This window comes from Rana temporaria, chromosome 1 (genome assembly GCF_905171775.1).
Source record: "Rana temporaria chromosome 1, aRanTem1.1, whole genome shotgun sequence".
Taxonomy (NCBI): domain Eukaryota; kingdom Metazoa; phylum Chordata; class Amphibia; order Anura; family Ranidae; genus Rana; species Rana temporaria.
The window spans coordinates 542429264-542448831 of NC_053489.1; the positions used below are offsets into that span (position 1 = coordinate 542429264).

The 19568-nt window shown below is 44.2% G+C and overlaps 1 protein-coding gene and 1 long non-coding RNA gene across 4 annotated transcripts in view; both read left to right on the top strand.

Annotated features, from left to right (window-relative positions):
* The window catches only part of TRIM61 (tripartite motif containing 61), a 34998-nt gene extending 22516 nt beyond the window's left edge, over positions 1-12482 (top strand). Inside the window, exons 5-8 of one of the 3 annotated variants that reach the window (XM_040332924.1) lie at positions 4201-4340; positions 5359-5444; positions 5526-5633; positions 12107-12482. In XM_040332924.1, coding sequence (XP_040188858.1) covers positions 4201-4340; positions 5359-5444; positions 5526-5633; positions 12107-12172 — 400 coding nt within the window. In that variant the 3' untranslated portion in view covers positions 12173-12482. The remainder of the gene's footprint in view (positions 1-4200; positions 4341-5358; positions 5445-5525; positions 5634-12106) is intronic. The other 2 variants (XM_040332934.1, XM_040332943.1) reach the window with 2 other exon arrangements.
* Positions 12483-12488: 6 nt separating this feature from the next.
* On the top strand, positions 12489-14124 carry LOC120920717. The gene is made up of 3 exons (XR_005744764.1): positions 12489-12718; positions 12830-12932; positions 14099-14124. It is a non-coding gene; the product is annotated as an uncharacterized LOC120920717 (long non-coding RNA).
* Positions 14125-19568: the final 5444 nt, after the last annotated feature.

The following is a 19568-nucleotide window of genomic DNA, read 5'->3' on the forward strand; positions in this document are numbered from 1 at the left end:
GTGATACCTCGGTTCACAAACTTAATTCGTGAACTGACTCTGGTCGCGAACCAAATTGGTCGCGAACCGAGGCACATTTTCCCATAGGGTTCAATGTAAATCCGGTTAATCCGTGCTGACCTTTTTTTGGGGGTTTTTGAAGCACAAAAATATGAAACAAATTACAATACACATTAGTACAGTATAGTAATGTAAAAAGAGAGGACACTAACCTTGCTTGAGATGACTTCTGGCATGGAGGAAGGCAGGTGGGAGGCAGTTATTGTTTGGAGGGAGAGTCCCCCTCCATAAGGACATCAGGGGGATCTCCTTCAGGGGTTTCCTCTCTCCTTTGTCTCCTAGCTGCAGGCTCAGTTTTTCTGAAAAATCTGTCCAATGTCACTTGTCTCTTCCTGCGCTGCATAACCCTCCGGAAATGAGAGACCACATTATCATTCATGAGATTTAACACTCTGTTCACGACAGTTATGTTGGGGTGGTGCTTTTCAAAAAAATCATGGCACTCGTTCCATTTTTGCATAATGGATTTTATGGCATCACTGCTAACCTCCTCCCTTTCTTCCTCTTCCTCAGTGGAATGCTCCTCAAGAAGTGCCTTCTGCTGCTCACTGTGTAGTTCAGAAAGTTCTTCCGTGGTCCGCTCCTCCCTATGTTCCTCAACAAGCTCTTCCACATCAGCACCATCAACGTCCAGACCCATACTCTTGCCCATGGACACAATTTCCTCCACTACCTCTGCATCAGACCCTTCAAAGTCATGGTCACGTTCAGCGACACATTCTGGCCACAGTTTCCTCCAGGCTGAATTTAGGGTTCGGGGAGTGACCTCTTCCCAGGCTTTGTCAATGAGGTTAATGCAGTGGGCAACATTGAAATGTTTCTTCCAGAAGTCTTTCAAAGGTCAAGGACGTCTCTTCAGTGACATTAAAACACCTAGTGAAGAGCGCCTTTGTGTACAGCTTCTTGAAGTTGCAGATGACTTGCTGGTCCATGGGCTGCAGAAGTGGTGTTGTGTTGGGGGGGAGGAACTTTACCTTGATGAAATCATACTCGGCATCCATATCATCCACCAAGGCTGGAGGGTGTGCCGGGGCATTGTCCATCAGAAGAAGGCACCTTTCAGGCAGCTGGTTATCAGAAAGATATTTTCTGACTGTGGGTGCAAACACCTCCTGCAGCTATTCCATAAACAATTGCCTTGTGACCCAAGCTTTGGCATTGGCTCTCCACATGACGGGCAGTCTGGCCTTGTTCACAATTTGTCCCCTTAAATGCACGAGGGGTCTGAGAATGGTACACCAGTAGTGGTTTAATCTTCAGATCGGCGCTTGCGTTGACACACAGCAAAAGGGTCAATCTGTCCTTCATGGGCTTGTGCCCTGGTAGTGCCTTTTTCCTCCTGCGTGATATAGGTTCTGTTCGGCATTTTTTTCCAGAAGAGCCCTGTTTCATCACAGTTGAACACTTGTTGAGGGACGTATCCGTCTGTCTTCATGAATTCTGCAAAGTCTAACTTGTAGGCTTCTGCTGCGGCCTTGTCGGAACTGGAAGCCTCACCATGTCTAATCACACTGTGGATGCCACTTCTACTATGGAATTTTTCAAACCACCCCCTACTGGCTTTAAATTTGTCACTTGCTGCACTTGTAGAGGGGCTTCTTTGCAGTAAATCACTGTACAATTTCCTGGCTTTCTCACAGATCATAACTTCACTAACGCTATCACCTGCCAGCTGTTTCTCATTCAACCACACAAACAAAAGTTTTTCCACCTCTTCCAGCACTTGCGTCCTCTGCTTGGTTAACATTGTTACTCCTTTTGCAACATCAGCTCCTTTGATGGCGGCTTTGTTTTTAAGAATAGTCGAGATTGTTGACTTTGCCATCTTGTACTCCAAGGCCAGATCAGTCACACGAATACCACGGTCATGCTTTTCTATAATTTCCTTCTTCAGCTCTATGGTTATTTTCTTCACAACCTTGCTGTCACCTTTACTACTGCTCTGCACTTTCTTTTTGCCACCATGCTTGCGCTGCACATTCTTGTCACCTGCATTTCCACTTTGCACATTGTCACCTGCATTGCTGTTCTTGTCACCTTCATTGCTGCTCCGCACTTTCTTCTTTCCACTATGCTTCTTGGGAGACATATTGGGTGTCCAGTGAACTGTACAATACAGCAACGACAGTACTGTATGTGCTAAAAAGCACACCAAAAAATCACTTAAAATGTTTGCTGAGTACTCACAGTACTTCTTTCTGTGTGTCTTCTTCTCTCCACGGTCTTCCTACAGGAAGTCACGACCATGTGACAGCCTGGAAATAGCATTAAAATGGCCGCGGCTCCTGTTCGTGTACCGAGGCGGAGTTCGTGAACCGGAGCATATTTTTATGAACTTTTCTGTTTGTGAACCGAGTTGTTCGTGAACAGAAGCGTTCGTGAACCGAGGTATCACTGTATTATGTATTTTTATTCCGTCTGTACCCGTTTTCGTGAGTGCCAGCCATGTCAACAGATCTGCATGTCCCCAAACTGTATATCATTCAGGTAGATGCGTGAAGAAATTTTGCAGAACAATTATACAAGTAAAGTGTTTTAGTAGGACAAATATCTATTTATATAATTATTTATATTAAATAAAACCTATAACGAAAGAACATGTCATTTTGTCATTGATAAACTCTCTTGCCTGGCTGTTACATCAATGCAAAGGCTGCATGCTTTCCAAGTTGCTGACACTGAACTGATATGTACATCTGTAGTTTGGAACTTCACTTGCTGCGTGAATTTGACTTTAAAATTAGGGAGGCCAGACACGGCAAGATAACTAGCATTTTAAGAGATCAGAATTGCAATCTATATCTTTCTCTTAGTGCAAGTTTACTTTAAAAATGGTTCTAAAGGTGGACGTGTGTGTGTGTGTGTGTGTGTGTGTTGTTTTTTTTACTTTTTTTTAATGCATTCTCTGCATAACGGTAACAAAAACCTTCTGTATGTAGCTTGCTTACTCGTCACCCCCAACCCATTCTTTCTCCCCCCCCCCCCCACCCTTTAAAAAAAAAAAAAAAAATGATCTGGGCCCTTCTCAATCTGGCACTGTGACCAAGAGCAGTGGCTCTTTCAGCTCTCTCCCCCCACTGTAAAGAGAGGCAGCAGTGGGAGCCATTGGCTTTGCTGTCGGATCACAGCCAGTAAGTAGAGTGTGGGGCCAAGACATTGTGTGTGTGTGTGTGTGTGTGTGGCAATAACATCAGAGCATGGCTCAGGATCGTGCTTGCACAAGTGCCCCCATAGTAAGCAGCATGCTATGGGGGCAGGGGGAGGAGCCAGAAGTGTTAGTGGAGGACTTGAGAAGAGGAGGATTCCAAACCATTGCACAAAGCAGGTAAGTATAACAAGTTTTCTGTTAAACATAGGTTTACAATCACTTTAAGACCCCTTTCACACTGGGGCGCTATAGCACTAAAACTGGCGCCCTGAAAAAGCGGCTCCATTGTGAAAGGCAGGAGGGTAAAGCAGCATCTTTGAGGTGCCCCTGCCCATTGAAATCAATGGGCAGCGCCAGCAAAGCTCCACTGCAGTTTTAACCCTTTTTTCGGACGCTAGTGGGGGTTAAAAGCTCCCCGCTGGCGTCCAAATAGCGCTGCTTTACCGCCGAGGCCCCCACTACCCCTGTGTGAAAGAGGCCTAAGTGAAACTCTGTGTTTTCTCTTTACCCTGTGAGTAGCATATAGAGGGAAAGTGTTACATATTTTGAGTAGTTATTGCTGCCCTGTCCCTTTTGTTGGAGAGGTAATGAGATTCTCCCCAATGGGAAGATGGCAATAACAAAACTTGATGGAGGTTCTAACTACTCTGTACCGAAAATGTTTTATTGCCAAAAAAAAATTCAGTTGCATATAGTGTGCTTATTCTTGTTGTAATTCCCACACAGGAAATGTTATTTCCCCAGCAGGGTCATAAAAGGCTTTAAGAAACCTTGGTCAGGTTCTTAACTTTCACCCACTATATAGTCTAAAGCGTTTTAGGGTGTTAGGCAGAGCAGGAACCATGGCAAAGAAACCTAGTCTCCCAGTTTAAACTGTTTTTTTTTTTTTTTATGAAGCCCAACACCATGTCGGTTTTCTCTCCTCAAGCAGGATTTTTCATGCATGAACAAAATCGCCTGAATATATTTGACAACATTTATTTTCTTCACAGAATGACTTCTAACCTTGACCTGATGGAACTTACCGCCTCTCATGATCAAGATATAGTAAATCCAAAGCCGCCTATTGTGGATCTCAAGGCAGTTCTGGATGCTATTTCAGCAGTGAATATTACGGCATGCACTTCTAATGGTCAGCACATCCTGCAGTACCGCAGTCGTCTTCTTTTTATTTATTATGAATTTGGTTCTAACGTGTATCTGCATTATAGTAGTAATTTAGATTAATTGTGTGGAAAGGATTTATTTTCATGGCTGCGATATCCATTATTACAAGATGGCTCCTGCTGCTATCAATCGATCCAATGAGGATCCGCGACAGCAGCTGGAGCTGCTGTGCTCATCCCTGTCGCTGGAACCATTGGGGGTCAGGTAAGTAAAAGGGGGGCTCGGGGGGGCTGCTGCACTACAAAGTTGTTCACTTTAATGCATAGAATGCATTAAGGTGAAAAACCTTGAGGCTTTACAACCTCTTTTAATTCTAGTCACAGCGTGTCCTAGTTGCAAGAATTTTAAAATAAATTGCCAAAAAACTTTCTGAGGACAGTTTCCAAAATAAGGTGAATGCAGTGTTGCTTGCTACCCCATGTTCTTGTAGAAACTGCATAGCAATGTAGTTTTAAGCTGCATTAATGAAGCCAGACTAACACCTGACATTGTACCCCATGTTCTTGTTGACACTGCTAAGTAATTTAGCGCCTTCATTGCATTACTGGAGCAAGATTACAATGCAAACTTGACAAAACTTGCCCTAAGTATTCTCATCTCCTGGTAAGACTTCAGCCCTATTGGTTTCCCAATGTGTTTCTGGTGCCAGAAGTACTTGGCTCACCTGTTGACTGTGGGAATGCTCATTCATACAGGTTATAAAGTCTACATGTGTTTATTACAGTTGATGGTACAGTATCCATCAGTGGAAACAAGGTAAGGCTGCATCCATGCTAATGAATTCAGCAGCAGTTGTTTTGCTCATTATTTAGTTGTTGAAGCATATCACTACCTTTCTACATTTTTATTGCAAATGCAGTGAGAGAATTGGTATGTTTTGGTATTCCTGTCCTCCAGTGCTCCCGGGTAAATCTTATGTTCTATGGACCTAGGATAGGAAATGATCAGGTAATCGTTGCTTACACCTACTTTTTCTCCTACAGTTTCTCAGCCTAAATTTAATGGAATTTCATTTAAAACCATAACTAAAATATGGAATCCTGAACAAACACCCGCTGAGAAATATTCTGTAAGTATCTGCTAGTGTGATAACTTAATTGATCAGTTATGTGTGAATATCCGGCACACTGTTCACTGTCATATTTTACAGCCTGTCCAAAGTCAAGAGCTCTGTTATCTTCAAGGTCAGATACAAAAATTGGCCATTCGCTTGTTATCTATAACAGAGATGCCAGAGTATAAACACTTGAGCTTTGAGGTAATATTGCTCTCAATATTTTTTTTTATAATACATGGTTAATCATTTGACAATGTTGCACAGAATTTAACTGTGTTAAGAGCCCAGAGGTGAAATCGGTGATCGCATAAATAATTGGCAAGGTGGTTTGTTTAAAAACTATTTATCAGTCACAGCTGTAGCAGGGAAGCAAGTAGTTGATCGTGTTTGTCAAACAAGTGGGTAGTTAAAACCTCACCTTACACCAAGTTGTTGCATTACCTGTGAAGCCCCACTCTAGCCAAAACATTTGTTTTAACTCTGACCGCCCCTTACTTTCTGTGATGGGAAATCTCTCCAATAAGGCACAGAGATGAGCATTAAATAATTGATTCTATGCATCAGCAATGACCCGGCTTGGAAAAGTGTAACAAAGTATATGGCATATGCCCCCCCCAACAGCTGGAAATCTCCACTTGCTTCTGGGTCCTGTGCCGAGCAGCTAGCCTGATGTATTGTGAATACAGGAGGTCGGTTGACTCGGCATGGACACTATTTTATGAATGAATGAAATGCATTCTTTGATCTGACAAAAACGTGACCTCACCACTCCACCTTATAAACGCTTTGTATTCATTCAGAAAATGCAAGGAATTTTCTGACTGTTGCCTGTGCCCAGCAGCTCACCCCCTGTGTTCACAATGCAGAACAGCCGCTCAGCGTGGGACCCAGAAGCAAGTAAAGATCACTGAAGTAGTGGTGTACTTTATTTTGCAGTGGCATTGGCCATATTTTTCAGGTTTTCTTGAATATATGAAGCAAAAATAGTTTGGGAAACCTTAATATCCAAAGTTTAGTCAAATGTAGTACCATGTTGTCAGCTTTATAACTGTTTTGGTAGAATTCTACTATAACTATTGCAGCGAGATTGATTTACTAAAGCTGCAGAGTGCCAAATCGGTCTCACTTCTGCTTTCTATGCAGAAGTGAGCCTGATTTCTGCACTCTCCCAGCTTGTTAAATAAACCCCATTGTCTACTGGGTGAGCTTACTGGTGGCAACCTGTGTATGGCCATTGCTGTTCCTGTTTCATGAGAAGTTGGTCTGGAAAACTTTAGTTTGCACAATAGACTGCAGTGCTGATCTGTATATTCTGATGACGGGAAGGCAGGAGTCAAAATATAATGACACAGTGGGCAGGATTTCCACATCCACACTGAATGTGTAGATGTGGGAATCAATTCAGTTTATCATTTAGCCAGCTGAAGGAGAAAACAGCCATGTATGGACAGTCTTATTCTCTTTATGGATACTCTGAGGAGGGGGGGGACTTGAGATATAGCTAGTAATTCTGTTAGCTGTCATAATATCTTTGAAAGCAGTTTTTTGTGTCACTGACCCCTTTAAGAATCTGTTGAAGACTATGGACCTCCTCCCCAGAAATATTCTTGTAAACACAACTTTACATCTCCCCTATTATTTCAAATTTACACAATTTACATAAATTGCGTAAATCTTAAATAGGTTGTAAACCCTCAGTGTTTTTTACCTTAATGCATTTCATCGTCGACGACGATAGAATGCATTAAGGTAAAGAACGCTGAGGGTTTACAATCTATTTAAGATTTACGCAATTTATGTAAATTGTGTAAATTTGAAATAATAGGGGAGATGTAAAGTTGTGTTTACAAGAATATTTCTGGGGAGGAGGTCCATAGTCTTCAACAGATTCTTAAAGGGGTCAGTGACACAAAAAACAGCTTTCAAAGATAATCTCTTATAGCAAATACAGTGATACTAAGTCTCCTTGACAAAGAGGAACAAGGAACATTGTGGCATGAATCATTGGCTAACTTGACTGTGACATTGCACTAGTAAGTTTTTATTTTTGCAACAGTGTTGGCGCATCCTGCATGTGCCCATGCAGCATCCCCTGCTGTCACTACGGGCACTCAGTTGTCAAACACTGTAAGAAATGCGGGCCTCCTATTCAAATTTGTGCATTTTCAGTGTAAACTCTTTTTTGATGCAACCTTGGACTATTTTTCAAGGCCATTTCTTCTTTGCCCAGGGCATTGTATCTACAAGCTGGACATTTTAAGTCTTGGTCTCCATTGTTGCGTAATGGTGCAACTCTGCTCTGGTGCAGCTCCTCTCTTGGGAGGTCATAGTTGTCACCCCAGTAGAGTTGGAGGTTTTTAGATTTCTACCCAAACCTGTTCACTATCCCCACAGCAAAAAGTAGCATAAGGTCCTTAAAGGGGGTTGTAAAGGTAAAAAAAAAATTCACCTAAATGCGTTCTATGCATTAAGGTGAAAAAAACATCAGATGATGGCAGCCGCCCCCGAGCCCCCGTTTTACTTACCTGACCCTTCGAAAGTCCCGCGCTCGCCCCCGTCATCCTCCTCGAGTCGAAGCCTGCCCGTTGATTGGCTGCAGTGGATGAATGAAAGCAGCGCAGCCATTGGCTGGCGCTGCTGTCAATCGCATCCAATGACGTGGCGGGACGGGGCCGAGTGATGCGGCGGCTATGGCCGCCGCTGTATCACGGGAGTGCGCCCGCAACAGCTATACACCATGTGAGCTCACTCGCATATCTGTGTGTAGTTGTTGCGGGGAGGAGCCGCGACAGCCGCCGAGGGACCCCAGCAGACTAGGATCGGGGTCACTGTGTGCACAACAAACTGCACAGTGGAGGTAAGAATAAATGTTTCTTATTAAAAAAACCCTTTTAACTTTCGCTAGGTGCAAAAATTTCAGCATGGAATCCACCCGCTCTATCGTCTCCCTTCATCCTAAAGACATCCTGGCCTCCAGGAACATAAAGACCAGTGCTCATATGTCCCCATTATTTCTAGCACATCAATGCTGCCTGCATTTGATGTGGGTATACACAATATTACCATTTGCTTTTTACTTCAGTCTGTCCAATGCACCTCATTTTTTCACCAAGGTGCTCGTCACTATTACTCTGCTTCACTTTCAGGGCTTCCCCATAGTGGGATATCTGGACAACTTTTTTTCTGAGGAAACTGCTGCCTCAGATGTCAACCAACATCCATTGGACTAAGTGGATAATGAATATCCATAATACTGGAACTCCTCATAGCTTGGGGTATCTGGGCCTAGCCTTAGGAAATGGCTCTGTTCCAAGTATTTTTTTTTTTTTTTTTCCTTGGATAAACCCCAGACACTCCTCCCACATTCGGACTGGGAAGTCTAGAAGCCAGTTGACCCTCTACTTTGCGTGAGGGTCTTGGGCCGAATGGTGTCCTTTTCAAGGTAGTTCCATATGCCCGTTTTCACTGCAACCCCTTGCTTGTAGCTCAAAATTCAAGCAGCATTGGACAAGAGGGTGCAGTCTCTGGATTGTTCCATAGACCTGTACAGCAAGACCAGGTTTTCCCCCGGCATGGTGAGGCGCAAGTTTGGTGCTGGGATTTTGAGAAATCCTTCCTCCCATTTGGTGTGGAAGGTATTCGCGACGGATGTCAGCCTATCATGCTGGAGAGAAGTCCTAGGTAACCTCTCAGTTCAAGGGGGCTATATTGACAAAGTAAGCTTGTCTCCTGATATATATTCTAGTAATTTTGGCTTGGGCAGAACTTTATGTACCAGCCTTGACCACCATGCACATTCTAGGTGGAGAAAATTGCCATGCAGAACTCCTCAGCCGTCGCTTGATTTTAGGAGACTGGTCCCTTTAACTGAGAGGTGTTTCAAGTTCTCTCACAGGTGGGGGGATGCCAGACTTGGGCCTTAAGCCTCCTGGTGCTCAGGTTCAAACCTGAGCAGGTCTAGGGATCTTTTAGTTTTTACAGTGAATGACCTGATGACTTCCTGGGATAAGTTCAGCCTCATCTATTTATTTTGTTTATTTTGGGTACTTGTATAGCTTCATGCAACACTTTACATACACAATACCCTACCAGCATGTCTTTGAAGTGTGTGAGGAAACCAGAGTCCCCAGAGGAAACCTGCACAGGGAGAACATGCAAACTTCATGCAGGTAGTGCAGTGGTTGGTATTTGACCCTAGTGCTGCTAGGCAGAAGTGCTTACCACTTATTCCTTTCCTCCTCCTGGTCTACTACACAGGATCAAGATGGAGGGCATTCTGGTAATTCCCATTGCTCTAAACTGGTCCAGGAAGATGTACTCAGGCATTCTCCGACTCCTGGCAGACTGTCTGTGGGTCCTCCTCGTGTATCCAGATTTTCTGTCTCGGGTACTGGTCCACCATCTAGCTTCTCGGTCTCATGTATTTGAAGCCCAGGTGCCTAGAGACGGGTAATCTCAATGCTTTTGAAATCTAGAATATCCGCTTCCCCTAAGCCTACTTGAAAGGTTATTTCTCCCAGTGTGGGGATGGGCAATTCCACCTCTGTGGGACAGATCTGTTCTTTCCATTTGGTCTGCATAGAAGCAACCACCAGAGTGCCCATGGACTATTTGCTCTTCATTGGTGCAAACCATGTGCAGGTTGCTGCTCACTTGACTCCCTTTCCCTGTGACATTGAGATTTGAAACTGGTTACATAGTTAGTCAGGTTGAAAAAAGACCATCCAGTTCAACCACAAAAAATAAACAAACAAAATAAACACTGTACAATCCCATACACCCAACTCCATACCCACAGTTGATCCAGAGGAAGGCAAAAAACCCCAGCAAGAGCATGATCCAATTTACTACAGCCGGGGAAAAAAATTCCTTCTGATCCCCAGAGAAGCAATCGGGTTTACCCTGGATCAACTTTACCTACAAATCTTTAGTACTCGGTTATTTTATGTACATTTAGGAAAGTATCCAGGCTTTCTTAAGCAATCTACTGAGCTGGCCAGAACCACGTCTGGAGGGGTCTGATTCCACATTTTCACAGCTCTTACTGTGAAGAAACCTTTCCGTATTTGGAGGTGAAATCTCTTTTCCCTCTAGACGTAAAAGTGTGCCCCTTGTCCTCAGTGTTGACCGTAAAGTGAATAACACAACACCAAGTTCACTATATGGACCCTTTATATATATTTGTACATGTTGATCATTTCCCCCCCTAATTCTCCTTCTCAAGAGTGAATAGATTTAGTTCTTATTAATTTTTCCTCATAGCTGAGCTCCTCCATGCCTCTTAATCAGTTTGGTTGCCCTTCTCTGCACTTTCTCCAGTTCTCCGATTGAGAACTGGTGCCCAAAACTGAAATGCATATTCCAGATGAGGTCTTACTAATGATTTGTACAGGGGCAAAATGATATCTGTCTCTGGAGTCCATACCTCTCAATACAAGAAAGGACTTTGCTCGCTTTAGAAAACCGCAGCTTGGCATTGCATGCCATATTAAGCTTATGATCAACTTAAACCCCCAGATTCTGATGGTCCTGTCAGGTCATCAGAAGCTGCCTTTTTACGCTTATCAGGGAGATTCTTCTGTCTTCACTCTAAGTTTGCCGCCTTTGTTGCTATTTACCTCTGCAATGTCGGTCTGAGTTGGCAGCATTTTCTTGTAAAAAGCCTTTTACTGTTACACGGGGGATAAGATTGTATTAAGGCCAAATACATTCTTTATTTCCAAAGCGTCTTTCTTCCCTTCCTTTTTCACACAGGGTCTCTAAAGTGTACCTCCATGGAGGGCCGTTTACCCATTTCAGTCCTGTGAGATCTGTCTGTGCTTCAGACATCTGTTTCACAGATTTGCAACGTTGCCACCTGTTCATCCAATTACGTTTATTTCATTTTTCCCGAGAGGACACTCGGACCTTATGCCATGTGGTGCTTTGGCCCACCCTCTGTCCTATCAAGGAAAGTGGAGGGATAGCGCTGGACCCATAGGTTTATTTTATTGTTATGGTTATCCCAAAGTGTTAATGTTGGTGTGCTACACTTCAGAGGATCTCCAGAGTCTCCTTGGCTTGTAGTGCAATGTAAAAAGGGTTGAAATTTTAAGTGCCACACCACTGCTAAGAGGTCCAGATACAACTTTATTCCATTAAAGATCAGGGGTACAGATCAAGAAGTAGCCAATGCTTTTTATGGGTCTATGTGCCCCTTTCATCAGGGCTTGAATGGCAACCAAGCGAAAAAAACATTGGTGATCGGGACCTACAATGGTATGTATTCTAGTGTGAGTTGAAAGCGTAGGCCTAATCGGCAGCTTGTTTGCCTGTTGACTTTGCTGCTATGTTGCCCACCCCTCAGGTTGCACTGCTTTTGGATATCCCAACCATGAGATACCAAGATCCTTTGGCCCTGTAATTTATGATTGGAAAATTAATGTGTTTTTTTTTTTTCTCCTACTCCAAAAAAATAAATGCTGTGTGGTTTTTTTTTTTTTTATTAATTTAGAAATTGTGTTTTGCATTTTTCCCCACGGCTGCGGTACATTGTGGCCAAGTGTACATGAAGCCTTAGGGGATTAGGTGATTTATGAAGAACTGCCATAAATGTTCAAAAAAAATAAATAATTTTGTTTGTTTATATAAATGTTAAGATGTTGTTGTCTGTGAAACCTTTTTTTCTCCGGTAGGAACTTCGGATGAAATATATGACGACTCGGTCGTACAGGAAAATGCTGGGGTTTCTGTTGCGCTGAAGGAAAAGTACAGACTTTGTCTAATGTTGAAGACGGTCCTACTTGAAAACAGGCGAAGCAACTAGATTAAGTGCGAAAATTAGACTTATTAAAAATACCCAAGAAAGCTTTGACGAGACTGAGTCAGGAAATGGAGATTGCACAGGAGCCTCAAAAGGATAGTCTAAAAGCTGTAGTTTAAGTTCCCCAACCTATGGTGCAGTTAGGGCAAAAGATCCTAGAAGCTGTTCGTTCAAAGAGCAGCAATATGACCTGTGCCTTGATAATGTTCAGAAAAGAGACTGATGTTCTGAAGGTTGTTCAAGCTTTTGTTTCGCGAAGTCCTGACACCACAGATTAACAAAGCCCAGCAAAAGTGGAAAGTCCATGGAAAAAGCCAAAGACCTGCATCATTTTTACAGGCCACAGCAAATGCTGAACCATTTGAAAGCAAGCCTTTTTTAATTTTTACCATAAAATTGACCCTTTGAAACCAAAGTTAAGATCCGTTTTACAATCCATTCAGCCAACAGGATGTGTAAAGCACAAGAAAAAAAGAGAAGTCATGTAAGTTTTTCTTGTGTGGTTGTTTTTCTACAATGGATGTATAATGTCTGGTTGTGATTTAGAGAACATGAAAACACTTTTTTTTTTTTTCTTTTTTTCTTTTTTTTGCAGTCTCTGAGGACCATGCTACACAATCTAGCAGTTGTGAAGAATTTTATGATGCAAACTCTGATGCAGGAAGAGACCGCACAGGCCAAGCCATCGAACAGTACAGGTGATAGCTCATCGGGGCTCAACAATGTGCAATCGTGAGATGCATGCCTGTGAACATTTAAAAATTAAACTTTTATTTTGAGTAATGTGTGTTTTTTTTTTTTTGTATGTTTTTCTTGTGCTCAAACAAGACACCTTTTTTTTTTTTATTATTATTTTTTTTCCCCTTTGGGGTAGATATTAAATACAGCTTTGTGAATAATTGCCACTGCAGCAGAAGGGGCATGCTCGCGTCAGTTCAGACTTGGGCTTGTTCATACTGGCTTCAAAATGCTGATTGCTTATCAAATTGCGCCCCATAGCGGTTAATAGGCTAATTTCATAAGTTTTTAATGAGTGTTAAACCGCTCTATGCATGTTTGCAGTGCTGTTGACATGCGTTTTTGGCATGTAAAGTCGCACCACAAACGCCTATTGTAATGTTGCAGCGCGTTACCATAGACTTGAATGGAAAGATTTCAACTCCTTTCAAATTCGACGTGAAGCATCAACTTTTTTTTCACGACTCCACCCACTGAGCTCCAGACAACAGATCCACCCACAGAATCTGCAGTTTTTCAGTTCTTATAGCAGACAGATGGGAGACATTTGACAGGTAAGGATACATGCAGAAGGCATGTATATCCTTATAGATCAGCACTATGGTAGTTTAGAAAGGATGAGAGTGGCTTTACATCCACTTTAAAGCTTATAAAAGGATATTTCATTCTCCCCTTGTTGGAGCATGTATAGCAATGGATAAAAGATACCTACCCTTGGAATACATTATCCATTGCTCTACATGCTCCAACATGGGTACTCTGAAACATTAGAATCAACGAGGTAGTGTGGCTTGTTACGTATATTTGCAAGTGTTTTTGCATCTTAAAACCTTTTTTTTTTTTTTTCTTTTTTTTATTTATATACAAATTGTTGGTGAGTGGTGTGTTTTTTTTTTTTTTTTTCTCCTTTTTCTCTCTTTGTTTCATAATTAAATTATAAATTATATTTTCAGTATTATTTGCTAAAAAATGTTATATTTTGTGAAAAATATTGTATAAAAGTTTTCTGGCATTAACAAAAATGTTCCTAGACACTCCTGTTTGACTAATTCTATTGCATTTTTTATTTTTTCCCCTCTTTGTAATATTCATATTGTAAGTATTAATGTTTACATTTTCTTTACAGGATAGGATTTTGTGACACCAGGAACCATTATAAACTGGAATAATTGCTTTTTTTTTTAATAGTATTGCAAAAATAAAGTACAAAAAAAGTTGTTTTTTTAATTCACTTTATTATGCGTGTTTGTTTGTTTTTTTTACTTGCATGTTCAAAGTACCAGCAAAAAAATGTTCCTCTGAAAAGCGATTCATGCTCAGGTTGCTTTTTAAAGGCATTTGACAGCCGGTAAAGAGGCAATATGTTTCCTCCTGACCGCCTGTTTTAACCCCTTAAATGCATAAACGCTATGCTGCAACTGCATGCCATCAGTTGTGGGGTGGTTGCAGTGCAGCCTCATTCACCTAGGGGTATACTTCAAGGGTGCCCTGACTTGAGAAACACTGGCATCAATCCATTTTCCTCCTGTAGCTGCTGAATGCCTGTCGGGGGGGGGGGGGGGGGGGGGACTGAATGTTCTAGTTATGCCACAGAATGTTGTTTAAATATTCAGGCTTTGTGCTGACAAATCACAGCACTTGTTAATCTCTTCCTTGCAGGTTCTCCATGTGAACCCCTTTACATGTTCATTTGTTTTGAACACTGCACATAAAAACGCCAACAATTCTCCTTTTATGGCCTCTAATACATTAGAACACATTAACATGTTGCATCCATTCTGTGTGCATTATATTCTATGTTTGTAGTAGTATTTTTTTTTTTTTTTTTTGTAAGAACAACTTACTCCATGAAACATTATAATGTAGACTTGGATATGTATAAGTCACACAAGGGCTGCTTTAGTATAGCGCTGGTATTGCTTAGAAAACTTTAATTTACTGAGCCCCAGTCTGCAGATCAGCACTTGGCTATGGGCATACCAGGTAGTGGGAAGTTGTTGGATGGCTCCCCAGTGGCGCGTGGCGGGTAACCACTGTGCCACCGCATCGCTGGGGACCCGATGCGTGTACCTGGTGGCCGCGATGTCCGCCGGGTGCACGCGATCGTCGGTGACACAGCCGGTAACAGCGGGGACGTGGAGCTCTGTGTGTAAACACAGAGCTCCACGTGCTGTTAGAGGAGAGGAAACCGATCTGTCTCCTGTACATGGAGACACAGCATCGGTCACCCCCCTCCCCCCACACAGTTAGAACACACCCAGGCTACACATTTAACCCCTTCCTCACCCCCTAGTGTTAACCCCTTCCCTGCCGATCACATTATACAGTATTAGTGCATTTTTATAGCACTGATTCGCTGTATAAATGTGAATGGTCCCCCAAATGTTGTTGTCGAAAGTGTCCGATACGTCCGCCGCAATATCGCAGTCCCAATAAAATCGCAGATCGCCGCATTACTAGTAAAAAAAAAAAAAGAATGAAAAAAAAATCATAATTCTGTTACCCATTTTGTAGGTGCTATAACTTTTGTGCAAAACCAGTTGCTTATTGCGATTTTTTTTTTTTTTTTTTTTTACAAAATACGTAAAAATACGTATCGGCCTTAACTGAGAAAAAAAATATTTTTTTTAAAAAAAATTTGGATATTTTTATAGCAACAAGTAAAGAAAATATATTATATATTTTTAAATTGTCGCTCTTTTTTTTGTTTAGCGCAAAAAATAAAACCGCAGAGGTGATCAATATACCAACAATAAGCTCTACTCTTGTGGGGGAAAAAAGGATGTAAATTTTGTTTGGGAGCCACGTCGCACGACCGCGCAAATGTCAGTTAAAGCGACGCAGTGCTGGAAGCTGAAATTTCGCCTGGGAACGAAAGGGGTTTATGTGCCCAGTAAGCAAGTGGTTAAGGGTGAATGGCTTTTTGGGGCGTCCCTGGATGACATAAAAGATGCCACAGGAGGTAAGAGCACTCTGCTCCTGCAATCTGGGAAGGGTAAGGAGTCTCGCCGCAAGCAAGGACCCTCTTTTACTACCCCCAAGGTTTTTTTTCGCCTGCCAAGTGCGGCAGAAAAACGTTTCCAGGGTTATAAGGCATCCACTGAAGGGCAAAAGCGCACCTGGTTCCGCAAGCCTGCCCCCGCCCACATCTCGGTGGGGGGCCGGCTTCGCTGCTCGGTGGAGGTCTCTTCTTTCCGACCGTTGGGTTTGCGAAGTAGTTTCCTCGGGGTACAAGATAGTTTCTCTTGTCCACCAAACAGATTTTTTCCCTCCAACCTCCTCCAGGTCGTGGAAGGATCTGCTGGTCAGGGGAGTGATTGTGCCGGTTCCTCAACAGAACGGTTTCAGGGGTTTTACTCCAATTGTTTGTAGTCCCAAGATGGATGGCGTCCGTCCCCTGCACCTCAAGGCCTCAATTGGCTTTGTCAAAGTGCAAAATTCAGGATGGAGTTGATTCACTTAGGTAATTGGCAGCGCTCCACAGGGGGGATTTCCTAGCATCCTTGGATATCAAGGACGCGTACCTGCATATCCCAATATGTGCGAAACACCAGAGGTTTCTGCGGTCGGAGAGGACCACTTTCAATTTGTGGCCCTCCCGTTTGGGCCTCAGCAACGAGGGTTTTCACCAAGGTGCTCGCCCCGACTCTGCCCTGCTGCGGCAGCGCCGGATTGCTATCGTGGGATACATGGACGACCTCTTTCTGAGAGTTAGAAGAGGACGTTCATCACCTGTCCAGACCCTCAGAGAATTTGGTTGGCTGCTGAATATCCAGAAGTCCGTACTGGTACCATCTCAGCGGCTGGAATGTCTGGTCCTGGATTCCTCAGAGGCGAGAGTTTTTCGCTCAACGGAAAAACTGCAATCTGCAGAAATGGGCGTCGCTGAGGTTGCTGGGTCTGATGGTGGCCTCTTTCGAGGCGGTTCTGTATGCCCAATTCCACACTCGAGTGTTGCAGAAAGAGATTCTGTCAAGTTGGAACAAACTTCCTTCGTCTCTGGATTACCAGATTCGGGTGAGTGGACTGGTCAAGTCCTCCCTAGTGTGGTGGCTGACATCTCTGGTACTTTGGACCAGAAAATCGTTTCTGCCATGTCATTGGATAGTGATCACGATGGATGCCAGCCTCTCGGGCTGGGCGGGGTGTCTGAGGTGTCCAGTCAGCCCAGGGGCGCTGGACTCAGGAAGAGTCCCGTCTTCCATTCAATGTACTGGAGCTCCGAGCGATCAAGTTGTGTCTCTTCAAGTGGTCTCTGGGCCTGCAAGGCCGACCGGTCAGGATCCAGTCCGACAACGCCACGGCCGTGGCATACGTCAATCATCAGGGGGGGCACACGAAGCTCGGCTGCAGCAACGGAAGTCGCGCACATCCTCCGGTGGGCCAAAAGTTACGTTCCGGCTCTGTCGGCGGTGTACATTCCGGGGGTGCTGAACTGGCAAGCCGATTACCTAAGTGGCCAAAAGCTAGACCAAGGAGAATGGTCGCTACACCCGGAAGTTTTTCAGAGCCTGTGCCAAAAATGGGGCACTCCAGACGTGGACCTTCTAGCGTCCCGTCTCAATCTGAAGGTGTCACGATTCGTGACCAGGTCGAGGGACCGGTGGGCGGACGCATCAGATGCGTTGGTGGCACCTTAGGGTCACTATCGCCTAATATACTCCTTCCCTCCCCTGCAGTTTCTTCCTTGTCTGCTGCGCAGGGTGGAAGCCGAGGGGATACTAACAATCCTGATTGCTCCGGATTGGCCGCGCCGGACCTGGTGCGTCTGGTGGCAGACGTTCCCTGGTGTCTACCCCTGAGAGAAGACCTTCTGTCGCAAGGTCCCATCTTTCACCCTGCTTTACAGTCGCTGGCTTTAACGGCGTGGCTGTTGAGAGCCAGGTGTTGAAGGACCGAGGTCTGTCGGGCTCATGATCTCTACCATGCTACGAGCACGGAAGTCCACTTCACAAAAGATTTACCATCGTACGTGGAAGGCCTACATCTCTGTGTGAAGAGATGAAGTAGCACCCCCGTACATACGTTATGTCCCGGATTCTGCTGTTTTTACAGCGTGGAGTGGATCAGGCTCTCGCCTTAAGTACGGTTAAGAGTCAGATCTCGGCTCTAGCTGTCTACTTTCAGCGACCCTTGGCGGCGCACTCCTTGGTGCGTACGTTTGTGCAGGGGGTCCGGCATTCTGCCCCTCCTGTGCGTCCTCCACTGCCTCCATGGGACTTGAATTTAGTTTTTGGTGCTTCAAGAAGCTCCATTTGAGGACATTCGGAAGATTCCTTTGTTGACTTTGTCCCAGAAGGTGGTTTTTCTGGTGGCAATTACTTCGGTCAGACGGGTATCTGAACTGGCGGCCTTGTCCTGCAAGGCTCCTTACTTGGTCATCCATGAGGATAAAGTGGTGCTGCGGCCGCAGCCATCATTCCTTCCAAAGGTTGTTTCAGCTTTTCACATTACTGAGGACATTGTTTTGCCATCCTTATGTCCTCGGCCGAAAAACCTGCAGGAGGCCACTTTGCATTCCTTGGACGTGGTTCGGGCCCCACGAGTGTACTTGTCTGCTACGGCTCCGTTTCGGAAGTCGGACTCACTGTTCGTGTCGGTAACTGGTCCTAAGAAAGGTCTGGCGGTCTCGTTGGCCACCATTTCTAGGTGGATCAGACAGGTCGTGCTCCAGGCCTATGCCCTAAAGGGGCGGGCGCCTCCCTTTTCGGGTTACAGCGCATTTGACCAGGGCGATTAGTGCCTCTTGGGCTTTCCGCCATCAAACGCCTGTCTTGCAGGTATGTAAGACCTGGTCGTCAATCCACACCTTCTCAAAAAAATTTTTTTTTAATTTCTTTATTTATAAACAAGGGAAGGGGTCCACAGGAACCACCACAACATTACAATCATCAGCGTAAAAAAAAATACAAAATAAAACAGAAAACAGCAATGCATACACAGCACATTCAAACTAGCTTAGTCCATACATTGCAAATCGTACGACGCATCAACCAGGTGGGGACAGTTGGTGTAAATGGCCCACCTCCGGGGTGCAGCTGCCGGCATACAGCCCGCAGTGTATCTTCCCCATCTTCCTGTGCGTCACAATCTTAGTTCACAGGGTTAGTCAGGCCGCCATGGTCCCATACCTTTTTTTTTTTTTCCCTTTACAGAGAATAGTAGCAGATAGAAAAGATAGAGAGCGTGATGCCCTCAGCAGAAACAGAGGGGGGCGACCGGTAAGGAGAGAGGAGAAAGCGAGAGGGGGGAGGGGAAGGGTGGAGCCTAGGGGGGAAGGGGGGGTGCAAGGGGTTGGAAGGGGAGTCCACGAACATGTACCCTACATTCTATTTGCCAATGGGGCGGTCGCCCCAACCAAACCACCACCATTGTCCGATCTGGGGAACTGTCTACAGATGAGGTCCAATAGCTCAGGTCAAGGTGCCACCGCTCCTAAGGGTTTGACCCTCATCTGAGTATGAGAAAATATTCCAGATTCGCCAGGTCTCAGTGAACGCCTCCTACCTATCCTGACTCGTCAAAATGAGATCTTCCATCGCATTTATTTCATCAATTTTCTGCAACCACATGGCGACAACCGATTTTTTGTAAAC